The sequence below is a fragment of the Xenia sp. Carnegie-2017 genome, unplaced genomic scaffold (genome assembly GCF_021976095.1).
Source record: "Xenia sp. Carnegie-2017 unplaced genomic scaffold, XeniaSp_v1 HiC_scaffold_25, whole genome shotgun sequence".
Classification (NCBI taxonomy): domain Eukaryota; kingdom Metazoa; phylum Cnidaria; class Anthozoa; order Malacalcyonacea; family Xeniidae; genus Xenia; species Xenia sp. Carnegie-2017.
Genome location: NW_025813488.1, coordinates 6,333,496 through 6,348,589, shown reverse-complemented (window position 1 = coordinate 6,348,589; position 15,094 = coordinate 6,333,496). Strand labels below are relative to the sequence as shown.

At 36.8% G+C, this 15,094-nt stretch overlaps 1 protein-coding gene across 1 annotated transcript; it reads right to left on the bottom strand.

Annotated features, from left to right (window-relative positions):
* Window positions 1-528: 528 nt before the first annotated feature.
* On the bottom strand, window positions 529-14,292 carry LOC124452502 (serine-rich adhesin for platelets-like). The gene is made up of 7 exons (XM_047003060.1): window positions 14,071-14,292; window positions 11,862-12,375; window positions 10,654-11,799; window positions 8,929-10,566; window positions 2,451-8,841; window positions 2,222-2,344; window positions 529-833 (listed from the first exon to the last, which is right to left on the bottom strand). Exons 1-7 carry the CDS (start codon window positions 14,147-14,149, stop codon window positions 792-794), a joined length of 9,933 nt encoding a protein of 3,310 aa, XP_046859016.1. The 5' UTR covers window positions 14,150-14,292; the 3' UTR covers window positions 529-791.
* Window positions 14,293-15,094: the final 802 nt, after the last annotated feature.

Below are 15,094 nucleotides of genomic sequence, written 5' to 3'. Positions count from 1 at the left end.
ACACTAATCCACAATGACAATACACATTTCCTGCACATTTCCTGTACACACAATACAATGACGTAAGAACCAGACAACAAATACGGCTAACCTGACGTTTACTCCTCATTTGACTCTGAAGATGACTACCGCTAAGGTTGTCGAAACGTCAGTCAACAACATCAAAAACAGTCCTTCTCAGGACTTTATTAACCTGGACGATCATCATTTACAAACATATATAGTATTACTGCCATCAATAATAAACCTTATTTGACATGCTTTAAAAATTCTGTTCTTTCCGTCTTTGTTTACTTTGATGAAAACTGTTTTCACCAATTTATTAAAACATTTTCCTCACTTATTGGAAATTGTTGAATGCCAAGCATATAAAATACAATTTATCAGACCTTCAGCTTAAACTTCAACAAATGAAACAAATTGTTACACAACTGTATAAAAAAAGAACGCCATTTTACTGTTTTAGTACAAGACCACATATAAAAAGCTAATCAACTATTAGTTCGTTAAAAAGAACAGAAAATCTACTTGTGTTGGGAAAACCTGTTTTATTTGTTTTGTGCAAACATCGTTGTATTTATTTGACAACAATCTTAATCAGTCCATCATGATCGCAAATTGGAAATAAAAAATTATAAATATTTATTTTGTGCAAAAATATTGCTGTAATGATTTTAATTTAACATATCAAACACAGTACAAAAGGTAATTTATGGCCATGAAGTGCCAACGAAAGTATGTGGCTAACTATGATTGCAAGAGCGATCTTTCACTTTTGTAACATCTTCGTGTCACCTGTAGCGCCTTTCTTGCATTTCATATCTTTCATTGCTCTATGAAAATAAAGCCATAAAAACCATATAGTCTGCTTAATAATTACTTAGATGTACTTAAATACACAAGACGCATGATTTATGTGAACGAAACATGACGAAACTTCAATGAATTTCACGAGATAATTAAAATGTTATTTTAAGGTTCAATAATCAATTTGCCATAAAATTCATAAAGTTTGATAATTGAACGGAGGGAGGTAAATGCAGTAGCGTGGTGGTGCAATTTTGACTGCGGGGGCCAAAGCAAATTTCGCGGCCCCTTCACCTTGAACTAACAAAATTTGCAGTACATGCAGCAGTATTTTTGAGTCTCGATACTTTATGTTAGCCTTTGCGTTTTGATTACACTCTATGGATGACTGCTCTACCACTAGAAAATTAAAAATAGGTACGCGAATGCCGTAAATGACTAATATTTAATTAATTACATGAGAAATCACTAGAAGTCCGACGGTCATTTTTTTGTAATGATAACCAAAATATTATAGATCATTTGTCAACAAAAATGATAATTTTGCACTTTCGAATATTTTCCGTAACGCATCATGGCCATGTAGTCGTGTCAATTTGTGAATTGCCATCCTAGCACTTGGACATATGGACATTTTTTAGTATAACATTGTGGTTAGTCTGTGAGCAGGCTACCCACAAAAAATATTATTAAGCTTGGATTAACAATAAGATGCAACGCCAGTAACGATTCCTGTCTGTGTGAGAAAGCCAAGAAATTTGATTGAAATAGACAAAAAACTATACATTTTTCGGCCTTGTTGCGCCCCCTAAGAGGACATTAAATTTGGCCCTGTATGTTGTCTACAGTCATTGTGACAATTGACAAGTCAGGTGTTGTGGCCACATAAGAAACATCAAGAATGCTCCTCAATTACTTTATTCCTTAATTGACTGTAAAACTAACCCCCTTACAAGGATTCATTTTGATCAGTTTTCCTTTTTCCCCAAAGTTAACTTCATTTACTGTATATTATAACTGTGGAAATAACTGTTCTGCTTCAATTCATTTTTCTAGCTCAAATTTAAAACTTCGTGACTCATATTCATTTCTGCGCTCCCAAAAAATCAACAGCTGGGGGGGGGCTTGGCCCCCCTGGCCCCCCTGCCACCACGCCACTGGGTAAATGTCAATACATGTATATTTTGCCGGATTAAGTTTGTTTGAATAAATTGTTTTTAGGGTTATACAATGCATACATGAATATTTGCTCCCTCCCCCCGTCCAGTTTTTCAACATCTTTGTTACACAATACACAATCATAATCGCTGGGGGAAATTTACCAATATGTAATTACGCACTATTGATATGCTTATCTACTGTCCAGCATCGAGATTCACCCAATTGTTGATATATTTAGTAAAGTGATACTCACCACAGCTCGGACAGAAGGGCCATGATCAACGTTAGTGATTACATCATAGTCTATTGAGAAATCGTAATGAGTCCTTGAAGTGTCGTAATAATTAGACTGTGATTTTCGTCTGCTCACAATTACCTTGTGCAAAAAAAAACAAAGCGTTGCTCATAGATTGTACTGTACTCACTGGTAAATTTATTTTTTAATGTAATGCCACCTCTCATACACATATCATTTCACTTACCGTGATAACTGCAAAAACAAAAATTATAAATGCCATAGATAAGCAAACTATCAAAATAATAAGCCACATGTCAAAATCATCATCATCTCTGTTGGAACTTGTTATGTTGAAATTTGTCGTTGAAGAGAAACTACTTATTGATAAATTTACTGATGAAGATGTGACCAATGATGATGAAGAAGTTGTAATCACATTGACAATACGTCCATTTATGGTCACATTCTGTATAGTAAACGGTGCATTCGATCTGTTGCTCTGGGCTTCTAAAATCGGTTGTATAATCTCATTCCGAGTAACAATTGTCGAACTGAATAATGCTTCCATATCTGCGATTACACTTCCATTTAAAAATCTCCTTAGCCGTAAGGAGATAAAACCTGGTAGATTTTCGTAGAAGGGAAGTAAGAAATCGATAAATTCTTTCTTCAAACTCCTAAAATAAATGCTTGTAGAATCATTTAAACTACTGTTAAACACTCTGTCGCTAACTGTAACAGAAATATCAAAAGTAGCAGTAGGAATTTCCACTGCAATGGAGCTAGTTGATGCGTTCAAATCATACGTTGAAGAAAAACTAGTTTGTGATAAATTTACCGACGATGATGGTTGAATAATGATTGTAGACATAGAATCAGTAAACAATGATATAGCAGCTGTTGTTCTGACACGGAGACTTTGTTGTGAGGAAAAACCTGACGGTTTGATTCGATTCACCGACGAAAATGTTACATTGCGCATTGATACGCTGCCAGCTGTAGATGAAGAAACTGTAGTCCTCTCACCAATACTTGAATCCGAAAACTGACTTGATTGTACCAATGAACGCGGCACATTGGTAGCTGACAGAGAATCTGTAAGTCTGTTGATAACGCTTGATTCTAAGGACAGGCTTAATGGTTGAACAGATGAGGATGGCGAAATGGTAGTTGACACAGAATCAGTAAGTTTGTTGCTAACGCTTGATTCTATGGACAAACTTGACGACTGAACAGATGAGGATAGTAAAAGCGAGGTAGACAAAGAATCGGTAAGTCTGCTGATGACGCTTGATTCTAAGGACAGGCTTGATGGTTGAACAGATGAGGATGGTGAAATTGAGGTGGACAAAGAAACTGTATGTCTGTTGATAACACTTGATTCTAAGGACAGGCTTGATGGTTGAACAGACGAGGATGGTAAAATCGATGTGGGCAAAGGATCTGTATGTCTGTTGATAACGCTTGATTCTAAGGACAGGCTTGATGTTTGAACAGATGAGGATAGCAAAATGTTAGTTGACACAGAATCTGAAAGTCTTTTCCTGACGCTTGATTCTATCGACAAACTTGACGACTGAACAGATAAGGATAGTAAACCCGAGGTAGACAAAGAATCTGTAAGTCTGTTAATGACGTGTGGTACTGTGGTCAAACTTGATGGTTGAAGAGATGAGGGTGGCAAAATGGTTTTTGACAGTGAGTCTGTAAGTCTGGTGATAACGCTTGATTCTCTGGTAAAGCTTGATGGTTGAAGAGAAGAGAATATCAAAATGGTAGTTGACATAGAATCTGTAAGTCTGGTGATAACGCTTGATTCTAAGGACAGACTTAATGACTGAAGAGATGAGGATGGTAAAATGGTAGTTGACACAGAATCAGTAAGTGTGCTGCTAACGCTTGATTCTATGGACAAACTTGACGACAGAACAGATGAGAATAGTAAAAGCGAGGTAGACAAAGAATCTGTAAGTCTGTTGATGACGCTGTATTCTAAAGACAGGCTTGATGGCTGAACAGATGAGGATGGTAAAATCGTAGTGAACAAAGAAACTGTATGTCTGTTGATAACACTTGATTCTAAGGACAGGCGTGATGGTTTAACAGATGAGAATAGCAAAATGGTAGTTGACGATAAATCTGTAAGTCTGTTGCTAACGCTTGATTTTGAGATCAATCTTGAAGGTTTAACGGATAAGGATGGTAAAATGGTAGTTGACACAGAATCTGTAAGTGTGTTGCTAACGCTTGATTCTAAATAATAACTTGATGACTGAAGAGATAAGGATGATAAAACCGAGGTAATCACAGAATCTTTAATTCTGTTGTTAACGCTTGATTCTGAGGACAAACTTGATGACTGAGGAGATGAGAATGGTAAAATGGTAGAGGACGAGGAATCTGTTAGCCTGTTGTAGACGCGTGATTCTGAGGTCAAGTTTGATTGTTGAACAGATAAGGATGGCAAAATGGTTGTTGACAATGAATCCGTAAGTCTTTTGCTAACGCTTGATTCTATGGACAAACTTGACGACTGAACAGATGAGGATAGTAAAACCAAGGTAGACAAAGAATCTGCAAGTCTATTGATGTCACTGGATTCTAAGGACAAACTTGATGGTTGGACAGATGAGGATGGTAAAATCGATGTGGGCAAAGGATCTGTATGTCTATTGATAACACTTGATTCTAAGGACTGGCTTGACGATTGAACAGATGAGAATGGCAAAATGGTAGTTGACATAGAATACGAAAGTTTGTTGCTAACGCTTGACTCTATGGACAAACTTGACGACTGAACAGATGAGGATAGTAAAACCGAGGTAGACAAAGAATGTGTAAGTCTGTCGATGACATGTGGTACTGAGGTCAAGCTTAATGGTTGAAGAGATGAGGGTGGCAAAATGTTAGTTGACAATGAATCTGTAAGTCTGGTGATAACGCTTGATTCTCTGGTAAAGCTTGATGGTTGAACAGATGAGGATAGCAAAGTGGTAGTTGACACAGAATCTGTAAGTCTGGTGATAACGCTTGATTCTCTGGTAAAGCTTGATGGTTGAACAAATGAGGATAGCAAAGTGGTAGTTGACACAGAATCTCTAAGTCTGGTGATAACGCTTGATTCTCTGGTAAAGCTTGATGGTTGAACAAATGAGGATAGCAAAGTGGTAGTTGACACAGAATCTGTACGTCTGGTGATACCGCTTGATTCTGTGGACAAAGTTAAAGACTGTAGAGATGAGAATGGTAAAATTATGGTAGACAAGGAGTAGTCTGTAAGTCTGTTGCTAGTGCTTGACTTCAAGGACAAACTTAAAGGTTTAACGGATAACGATACAGAATCTGTACGGCTGTTGATAGCGCTTGGTTGTGAGGACATACTTGATAGTTGAACAGATGAGGATTGTAAAATGGTAGTTGACACAGAATCTTTAAGTCTGTTGATAACTGTTGTTTCTAAAGATGAACTTGATAACTGAATGGATGAGGATGATAAAGTGGTAATTTTAGGAGAATCTGTAAGTCTGGTGCTAACGCTTGATTCTGACGATAAACTTGATGGCTGAACAGATGAATACAGTGAAATTGTATATGACAGGGAATCTGTAGGTCTGCTGGTAACGCTTGATTCTGACGATAAACTTGATTGTTGAACAGATGAATACAGTGAATATGTAGATGACAGAGAATCTGCAAGTCTGTTGCTAACGCTTGATTCTGAGGATAAACTTGATGACTGAGGAGATGAGAATGGTAAAATGGTAGAAGACGAAGAATCTGTTAGCCTGTTGTAGACGCGTGATTCTGAGGTCAAGCTTGATTGTTGAACAGATGAGGATGGCAAAATGGTAGTTGACAATGAATCCGTAAGTCTTTTGCTAACGCTTGATTCTATGGACAAACTTGACGACTGAACAGTTGAGGATAGTAAAACCGAGGTAGATAAAGAATCTGTAAGCTTATTGATGACACTGGATTCTAAGGACAAGCTTGATGGTTGGACAGATGAGGATGGTAAAATCGATGTGGGCAAAGGATCTGCATGTCTGTTGATAACACTTGATTCTAAAGACTGGCTTGACGGTTGAACAGATGAGAATGGCAAAATGGTAGTTGACATAGAATACGAAAGTTTGTTGCTAACGCTTGACTCTATGGACAAACTTGACGACTGAACAGATGAGGATAGTAAAACCGAGGTAGACAAAGAATGTGTAAGTCTGTTGATGACATGTGGTACTGAGGTCAAGGTTAATGGTTGAAGAGATGAGGGTGGCAAAATGGTAGTTGGCAAGGAATCTTTAAGTCTGGTGATAACGCTTGATTCTCTGGTAAAGCTTGATGGTTGAACAGATGAGAATAGTAAAATGGTAGTTGACGATAAATCTGTAAGTCTGTTGCTAACGCTTGATTTTGAGATCAATCTTGAAGGTTTAACGGATAAGGATGGTAAAATGGTAGTTGACACAGAATCTGTAAGTGTGTTGCTAACGCTTGATTCTAAATAATAACTTGATGACTGAAGAAATAAGGATGATAAAACCGAAGTAAGCACAGAATCTTTAAGTCTGTTGTCAACGCTTGATTCTGAGGACAAACTTGATGACTGAGGAGATGAGAATGGTAAAATGGTAGAGGACGAGGAATCTGTTAGCCTGTTGTAGACGCGTGATTCTGAGGTCAAGCTTGACGATTGAACAGATGAGAATGGCAAAATGGTAGTTGACATAGAATACGAAAGTTTGTTGCTAACGCTTGACTCTATGGACAAACTTGACGACTGAACAGATGAGGATAGTAAAACCGAGGTAGACAAAGAATGTGTAAGTCTGTTGATGACATGTGGTACTGAGGTCAAGCTTAATGGTTGAAGAGATGAGGGTGGCAAAATGGTAGTTGACAATGAATCTGTAAGTCTGGTGATAACGCTTGATTCTCTGGTAAAGCTTGATGGTTGAACAGATGAGGATAGCAAAGTGGTAGTTGACACAGAATCTGTAAGTCTGGTGATAACGCTTGATTCTCTGGTAAAGCTTGATGGTTGAACAAATGAGGATAGCAAAGTGGTAGTTGACACAGAATCTCTAAGTATGGTGATAACGCTTAATTCTCTGGTAAAGCTTGATGGTTGAACAAATGAGGATAGCAAAGTGGTAGTTGACACAGAATCTGTAAGTGTGTTGCTAACGCTTGATTCTAAATAATAACTTGATGACTGAAGAGATAAGGATGATAAAACCGAGGTAAGCACAGAATCTTTAAGTCTGTTGTTAACGCTTGATTCTGAGGACAAACTTGATGATTGAGGAGATGAGAATGGTAAAATGGTAGAGGAAGAGGAATCTGTAAGTCTGGTGATAACGCTTGATTCTCTGGTAAAGCTTGATTGTTGAACAGATGAGGATAGCAAAGTGGTAGTTGACACAGAATCTGTAACTCTGGTGACAACGCTTGATTCTAAGGACAGACTTGATGACTGAAGATATGAGGATGGTAAAATGGTAGTGGACGAGGAATCTTTAAGTTTGTTGTTGACGCGTGATTTTGAGGTCAAGCTTGATTGTTGAACAGATGAAGATGGCAAAATGGTAGTTGATGCCAAATCCCTAAGTCCGTTGATAACGCTTGATTTTAATGACGAACTTGATAGTTGAACAGATGAGGATGGTAAAATGGAAGTTGATACAGAATCTGTAAGTCTGTTGATAACGCTTGATTCTGTGGACAAACTTAAAGACTGTAGAGATGAGAATGGTAAAATTATGGTAGACAAGGAGTAGTCTGTAAGTCTGTTGCTAGTGCTTGACTTAAAGGACAAACTTGAAGGTTTAACGGATAACGATGGTAAGATAGTAGTTGATACAGAATCTGCACGGCTGTTGATAACGCTTGGTTGTGAGGACATACTTGATAGTTGAACAGATGAGGATTGTAAAATAGTAGTTGATACAGAATCTTTAAGTCTGTTGATAACTGTTGTTTCTAGAGATGAACTTGATAACTGAATGGATGAGGATGATAAAGTGGTAATTATAGGAGAATCTGTAAGTCTGGTGCTAACGCTAGATTCTGACGATAAAATTGATGGTTGAACAGATGACGACAATGAAATTGTAGATGACAGAGAATCTGTAAGTCTGCTGGTAAAGCTTGATTCCGAGGACGAACTTGATGGTTGAACAGATGAATACAGTGAATATGTAGATGACAGAGAGTCTGTAAGTCTGATGGTAACCCTTGATTCTGACGATAAGCTTGATGGCTGAACAGATGAATACAGTGAAATTTTATATGACAAAGAATTTGTAGGTCTGCTGGTAACGCTTGATTCTGACGATAAACTTGATGGTTGAGCAGATGAGGACAGTGAAATAGTAGATGACAGGGAATCTGTAGGTCTGTTGCTAACGCTTGATTCTGACGATAAACTTGATGGCTGAACAGATGAATACAGTGAATTTGTAGATGACAGATAATCTGTAAGTCTGCTGGTAACCTTTGATTCTGACGATAAACTTGATGGTTGAGCAGATGAGGTCACTGAAATAGTAGATGACAGAGAAACTGTAAGTCTGCTGGTAACGCTTGATTCTGACGATAAACTTGATGGCTGAACAGATGAATACAGTGAAATTGTATATGACAGGGAATCTGTAGGTCTGCTGCTAACGCTTGATTCTGACGATAAACGTGATCGCTGAACAGATGAATACAGTGAATATGTAGATGACAGAGAATCTGTAAGTCTGCTGGTAACGCTTGATTCTGACGATGAACTTAATGGTTGAGCAGAAGAGGACAGTAAAATAGAAGATGACAGAGAATCTGTAGGTCTGCTGGTAACGCTTGGTTCTGACGATAAACGTATAGGTTTAACAGATGAGGAGAGTGAAAGAGTAGATGACAGAGAATCTGTAAGTCTATAGCTAACGCTTGATTTTGAGGATAAACTTGATGGTTGAACAGATGAATACAGTAAAATTGTAGATGACAGATAATCTATAAGTCTGCTGGTAACGCTTAATTCTGACGATAAACTTGATGGTTGAACAGATGAATACAATGAAATTGTAGATGACAGAGAATCTGTAAGTCTGTTGCTAAAGCTTGATGGTTGAACAGATGAGGATAGCAAAGTGGTAGTTGACACAGAATCTGTAACTCTGGTGATAACGCTTGATTCTAAGGACAGACTTGATGACTGAAGATATGAGGATGGTAAAATGGTAGTGGACGAGGAAGCTGTAAGTCTGTTGTTGACGCGTGATTTTGAGGTCAAGCTTGATTGTTGAACAGATGAAGATGGCAAAATGGTAGTTGATGCCAAATCCCTAAGTCCGTTGATAACGCTTGATTTTAATGACGAACTTGATAGTTGAACAGATGAGGATGGTAAAATAGAAGTTGATACAGAATCTGTAAGTCTGTGGATAACGCTTGATTCTGTGGACAAACTTAAAGACTGTAGAGATGAGAATGGTAAAATTATGGTAGACAAGGAGTAGTCTGTAGGTCTGTTGCTAGTGCTTGACTTAAAGGACAAACTTGAAGGTTTAACGGATAACGATGGTAAGATAGTAGTTGATACAGAATCTGCACGGCTGTTGATAACGCTTGGTTGTGAGGACATACTTGATAGTTGAACAGATGAGGATTGTAAAATAGTAGTTGATACAGAATCTTTAAGTCTGTTGATAACTGTTGTTTCTAGAGATGAACTTGATAACTGAATGGATGAGGATGATAAAGTGGTAATTATAGGAGAATCTGTAAGTCTGGTGCTAACGCTAGATTCTGACGATAAAATTGATGGTTGAACAGATGACGACAATGAAATTGTAGATGACAGAGAATCTGTAAGTCTGCTGGTAAAGCTTGATTCCGAGGACGAACTTGATGGTTGAACAGATGAATACAGTGAATATGTAGATGACAGAGAGTCTGTAAGTCTGATGGTAACCCTTGATTCTGACGATAAGCTTGATGGCTGAACAGATGAATACAGTGAAATTTTATATGACAAAGAATTTGTAGGTCTGCTGGTAACGCTTGATTCTGACGATAAACTTGATGGTTGAGCAGATGAGGACAGTGAAATAGTAGATGACAGGGAATCTGTAGGTCTGTTGCTAACGCTTGATTCTGACGATAAACTTGATGGCTGAACAGATGAATACAGTGAATTTGTAGATGACAGATAATCTGTAAGTCTGCTGGTAACCTTTGATTCTGACGATAAACTTGATGGTTGAGCAGATGAGGTCACTGAAATAGTAGATGACAGAGAAACTGTAAGTCTGCTGGTAACGCTTGATTCTGACGATAAACTTGATGGCTGAACAGATGAATACAGTGAAATTGTATATGACAGGGAATCTGTAGGTCTGCTGCTAACGCTTGATTCTGACGATAAACGTGATCGCTGAACAGATGAATACAGTGAATATGTAGATGACAGAGAATCTGTAAGTCTGCTGGTAACGCTTGATTCTGACGATGAACTTAATGGTTGAGCAGAAGAGGACAGTAAAATAGAAGATGACAGCGAATCTGTAGGTCTGCTGGTAACGCTTGATTCTGACGATAAACTTGATGGCTGAACAGATGAATACAGTAAAATAGTAGATGACAGAGAATTTGTAAGTCTGCTGGTAACGCTTGATTCTGACGATAAACTTGATGGCTGAACAGATGAATACAGTGAAATTGTAGATGACAGAGAATTTGTAGGTCTGCTGGTAACGCTTGATTCTGACGATAAACTTGATGGTTGAGCAGATGAGGACAGTAAAATTGTAGATGACCGAGAACCTGTAAATCTGCTGGTAACTCTTGATTCCGAGGACAAAACTGATGGTTGAACAGATGAATACAGTAAAATAGTAGATGACAGAGAGTCTGTAAGTCTAATGGTAACGCTTGATTCCGACGATAAACTTGATTGCTGAACAGATGAATACAGTGAAATTGTATATGACAGAGAATTTGTAGGTCTGCTTGTAACGCTTGATTCTGACGATAAACCTGATGATTGAACAGATGAATACAGTAAAATTGTAGATGATAGAGAATTTGTAAGTCTGCTGGTAACGCTTGATTCCGACGATAAACTTGATTGCTGAACAGATGAATACAGTGAAATTGTATATGACAGAGAATTTGTAGGTCTGCTTGTAACGCTTGATTCTGACGATAAACCTGATGATTGAACAGATGAATACAGTAAAATTGTAGATGATAGAGAATTTGTAAGTCTGCTGGTAACGCTTGATTCTGACGATAAACTTGATGGTTGAACAGATGAATACAGTAAAATTGTAGATGACAGAGAATCTGTAAGTCTGCTCTTAACGCTTGATTCTGACGACAAACTTGATGGTTGAACAGATGAATACAGTGAAATTGTAGATGACAGAGAGTCTGTAAGTCTGCTGGTAACGCTTAATTCTGACGATAAACTTGATGGTTGAACAGATGAATACAGTAAAATTGTAGATGATAGAGAATCTGTAAGTCTGTTGCTAACGCTTGATTCTGGGATAAACTTGATGGCTGAACAGATGAGGTCAGTGAAATAGTAGATGACAGAAAATCTTCATTTCTGCTGGTAACGCTTGATTCTGACGATAAACTTGATGGTTGAACAGATGAATACAGTGAAATTGTAGATGACAGAGAATCTGTTAGTCTGTTGGTAACGCTTGATTCCGAGGACGAAATTGATGGTTGAACAGTTGAATACAGTATAGTAGTAGATGATAGAGAATCTGTAGGTGTGCTGGTAACGCTTGATTCTGACGATAAACTTGATGGCTGAACAGATGAATACCGTAGAATAGTAGATGACAGAGGATCTGTTAGTCTGCTGGTAACGCTTGATTCTGACGATAAACTTGATGGCTGAACAGATGAATACAGTGAAGTTGTAGACGACAGAGAATCATTCAGTCTGCTGGAAACCTTTGCTTCTGACGATAAACTTAATGGTTGAACAGATAAGGACAGTGAAATAGTAGATGACAGGGAATCTGTAAGTCTGTTACTAACGCTTGATTCTGAGGATAAACTTGTTGGTTGAACAGATGAAGATGGTAAAATGGTAATAGTCGATGAAGAATTCACGTTTCTCATAATAAGAGTTGATTCTAAAGATGAACTTGATGATGAACCTGAAATTAAAGTTGATAAAGATGAAGCTGTATTTTATTCTTCGCATTGTCTCTTGGTTATCTGGATTGTGGGAAATATTAAAAAAAGTTATGTGCATTCTGTGCATTCTTTTTAAAGACCACGCCCTGAGTTGGAAACGGCTTGTACCTTAGAATAATACTTTTGCATTTTATGTCATCGCTGCGAAAAACAAGTTTTGTAATGCAAGTCAGAAGAATTCTTTTTCGTCAAAGTGAAAACAGAATAGTACTAAAAATGAAAAAATTACAAGCTCACGATAAACTTTTTTGTGATTATTATGTGATTAAACCATAGGAATAAAACAAAGCAAGCATCTATTTTTGAATTCTCGTATAGTGAGAATTCTAATGCAACTTTAAACGCGCATATAATCTATATGATATATAATGTTAGCTACTGAGTTTGTCTTACAAAGATCATGGTCGACAACGAATTGCTAATATTGTCGCAATATCAACCTACAATTCAACATGAAATTAATGAATAAAAGTTAGCATTACGTACGTTATTTTAAAATATTTGTTTGTCAGGCAATGACAATTAAGGAACTATGTCACACATTTTTTCATAGCACTTTTGTTGCCATTGTTTATTGTCGTGAAGGCGAAGACAACCAAGCAAGTGTTAAGTTAAGTTATTTCTCATAGATACTAAAGGTGTAATTTTTTTATGATAAATCTAAGCCAAATTTTAAGATAACACTTATTTGAAAAAGTCCCGATTTTATCAGTTGCCACATGTGTTGTGCATGTTCTGGCAAGACTGTAAATACACCTAGACAGATAGCAAAGCTGCTTTGCCAAAGCGACAACAGCTTTACATACGCTTCACTCTCACAGAGAAAAAACTGGCTGAATAAATTGTTATAGGTTGAACTTCCCGAGTAATCTTAAAAATGGAGAAGTGATTGAAAACTCTATAATTAGAGTAATCAGTTACTCGTCACAATGTAAAGCTAGGATTTTGCGCTTTGTATTTACTGCAAATTGAAAAGAATCTTTGTAACACCTTGGGATATCATAGTTGATCGATAATATATTATTATTGCACCGGATATTTAACATAAATCAATAAGTAGCTCCTCTTGATAGTTGATAATAGATTTTGAATGAAAATCATATCCTTTATATACAAGTTAGCAGTGTTAGCTACCAAGAAAACATGGTGAGGTCTTATGAGCATGTCAAAACAATATTAATGTTCTTAAATATCAATGAAAATCCTGGAATTCACCAACAAATATCACTCACACACTTAAAGGCATGCAAGAGCATAAAATTCTGTTTTGTATGAATCATGTTTAAACGGCTGAATTGTATAATTGACGATTCGAGCTATATAGTACGTTCGAGCTGCGCCTGATAGATATTATACATGCAAAATAACAATCGAATTGTAGAAAGGGATATAAAATTAGAAGAGACCATGTTATACACATGCATTTAAAAAAGTACATAAATTGGGTGTTGTTTCATGTTGAACATGTTTTTGCGTCCGCAAAGTCATTACTTCAGCTATAACTTTCATTCAATTTTTTTGGCAAAAATACTATTTTACTGTTAGGCTTTTTCAAAAGAGATATAGAAGTTCGATTAAGAGATCGATTTACATCTTTGACATTTTAAGACTTTACGATTGGAAAAGATATTTAAGAAGAAAAGCGTAATGCTTACCATAAACACAAATGAAACTGCTCCATTTAAACAAGCATCCAAGTAGAAGAACTGAAATATGGAGCACCATTACCGGCATAAAAGCAAGAAAGTTCCAATACACTTTTGAAGTTATATTTCTTTTGCTTGCAAGTCAGTGGTGTCGTCAGCTCGATAAGTGAGGGGGACAATACTCTTATTTGCATGTTTTAATCCCTAAGAAACCATTGATTTCAAATGAACTTAATACAGAAAAATATGCATATATGAATAAAATCCTCCGCATTTAACAAGCTGGTGACGCCACTGTTCATTATTTTTCAATCACGTGAACGTGTTATCAACTTATGGAGCATTATATAGCGCATTAAGAACACTTAGCTTTGTGTTAACGATTTTACACAACAAATGAAAAGCGGACTATAAGAATGCGTGGGATATGGTTGATAAACAAAACTTTATCAGCAATTATCAGCACCTTCTCTAATTTTTACTCTTTTTATATACGTACACACTACTCACTTTATGCCCTATTTCTATATGTGACGGCCTGCAGCGAAGTTTAATCATTGATAAGATAAAGAGAGACTATGAGCATATGTGGATTTTACAATTGCTAACGAATACCGCTAATTACTTTACTTGTTATGTCTCGTGTGTTTAATGGCTTTTTAGAATTCTAATGCAAATTAGAACAACGTTCAAACTTTATAGAGCAAAGCTGAAAGAAAAAGTAAAAAATTTATGGCAATGTGGGAATGATTAGGATCGCTGGAACAGTTTCACTACACTAAACAGTTTCCCAATACTATGAGACTTGAGCAAACAAGGACAATCAAGTGATTGAATAATAGAGATTTACTATTCTTCAATTACAGGACGGGACGACGAATTTTTGTCAATGTAGCTAATTGAAAAAACAGTCAAATCAGGGCTCGATAATAGTTTTGGTATTTATCGCGGTATTTTTAATCATAAATGTAACATTTGGAAATAAAGATAGAAAACCAGAAGTGTATATGTTGCCTTAGATATCTAACAAAAA

Excerpts from the sequence above, each read along its gene's own strand:
- LOC124452502 (XM_047003060.1), bottom strand. The coding sequence starts at position 14,149 with ATGCCGGTAATGGTGCTCCATATTTCAGTTCTTCTACTTGGATGCTTG. Across the intron at positions 12,376-14,070 it reads CAGTTTCATTTGTGTTTATG|GTTCATCATCAAGTTCATCT; the intron begins GTAAGCATTACG and ends CTTTAATTTCAG. Across the intron at positions 11,800-11,861 it reads CTGTCATCTACAATTTCACT|ATTTTCTGTCATCTACTATT; the intron begins GTATTCATCTGT and ends GCAGAAATGAAG.